The sequence below is a fragment of the Haliotis rubra genome, unplaced genomic scaffold (genome assembly GCF_003918875.1).
Source record: "Haliotis rubra isolate DU_JTF1 unplaced genomic scaffold, ASM391887v1 Scf15, whole genome shotgun sequence".
Taxonomy (NCBI): Eukaryota; Metazoa; Mollusca; class Gastropoda; order Lepetellida; family Haliotidae; genus Haliotis; species Haliotis rubra.
The window spans coordinates 2,829,052-2,830,686 of record NW_025765447.1 but is presented as its reverse complement, the minus strand read 5'-3'; the positions used below and the strand labels follow the sequence as shown (position 1 = coordinate 2,830,686).

Here is a 1,635-nt window from a genome sequence, read left to right as displayed (position 1 = left end):
TTTAACAACTAGGCTACCCAACCGCCCCCCTTCATCTGTATAGAAACGATCCCTTTTAAAAACATGGAATTGGTATCTATGCGCATGATGTATAAAGTTGTATATTTACCAAAAATATAAATTCATTTTCAGGCTTCAAGCAAAGGTCACGTATGGTTCTTATATTGGCGTGTTAACGTGCAGTGAGGCTCAGACAGTACATTCGTGATCACTAATCATATTAAACGATATTGGAGAGATACATTTCGTGAAGCGTGCATCCACCTTCATCATACCCAGAGCTGATTAACAATATCCTATTATTACTCATAACTAGTCCCGTTAATTAGACCTCGGGAAATATTCCAACACAGTCAGCGCCCATCCTCAGAAGAGACGAGAAGTCATCGTCAAAGAGCGCAAAACACGCCATTACAGTCATCAAGCTCATACTGACAAAGTAATAGAAGGCTACTGCACACCTTCGGAGCTCCATCAAACCAACATGGCTGCCAACGCACTGCTTGATACGAAAATTCGAGCTTGGTTCAAGATGACCGACGCCAAGAAGGACGGCTGTATGTGTAGGGAAGATTTTCAGCTTATCGCAGACAGATTCGTTGCAGAGTATAACCTCGGCCCGGAGAAGGCCACGGAGATCAGAAACTGGTTAGTGGACGGCTGGGACAAGATCCTCCATGACAACACTTGTGACATGAAGGCCTTAGAAGCAGATCTGCCATTGGTAGTAGCGGTGAACGCTAAACTGGGTGCTGGAGAGAAGATCACTGAAGATGAGTTCACGGAAGCCTTCATCCAACTCCGAAACAAAGACTTGTCCCTCGCGAAGAAGAGTCTAGAGAACATGATCGACGTGTTCTTCGACATTTTCGACGCCGACTCTGACGGCTTCATCATCATGCCAGAAATGGTGGTCGCCATGAAGTGCTTCGGTCTGGAGAGTTCGGAACTCGTCCAGAAGACTTTTGAGTGCATGGACAAAGATAAGGACGGGAAGCTGAGCAAGGATGACTACATTGGAAGTTGGACTGATTTCTTTTTCGGTGAGGAGAGTGAGAATCCACTTCTTACATGCTTCGCTGCGTTCATGAATCCAGGTGCTGCGTCATAGACACTGTTAGTCCAGACAATTTATGTGTTCATAAACAATTTTCATATTTTTCAGAACGTTTTTTTAAAATAAAACAAATATGATGAGGCTAATACGTATTAAATCATATATCTTTGAAAAGCCTTAAACAGAGCCTTTATTTGATATATAACATGACACAATTGAGTATATTACAAAAAAGTTTGCATTTCTATCTAAGATTTCGAAAGCGAAGATGCCCCATATGACCTTGAGGGTCGAATTTGACCTTGTTCCACCACTGAGTTTTTCCTAGAATTTTTAAATGTTGTAAAGGAATGGTTCAGGGTCTTAAAACAGTTGAAATCATTTCTGTAGCAATTTGTGGTGGGTTAGGTCAGAATTGTACCAGGATGACTGGACTATATGTGAATTGTTCGTGGACGGTTCTATCCCGAGAATGTTCATGTGCAGGACACGTGGACAGATACGGGATGGGGTATGTATCAGTATCTGTTTGTTAAGACAAGTACCGATAAAGGTATCACCAACCCATGTATTGTACT

The 1,635-nt window shown here is 42.3% G+C and overlaps 1 protein-coding gene across 1 annotated transcript; it reads left to right on the top strand.

Moving 5' to 3' along the window:
• The first annotated feature begins 370 nt into the window (after nt 1–370).
• Nucleotides 371–1,272, top strand: LOC124270103 (sarcoplasmic calcium-binding protein-like). Its single transcript, XM_046705123.1, has one exon. It carries the CDS (start codon nt 485–487, stop codon nt 1,109–1,111), a length of 627 nt encoding a protein of 208 aa, XP_046561079.1. The 5' UTR covers nt 371–484; the 3' UTR covers nt 1,112–1,272.
• The last annotated feature ends 363 nt before the right edge of the window (nt 1,273–1,635 follow it).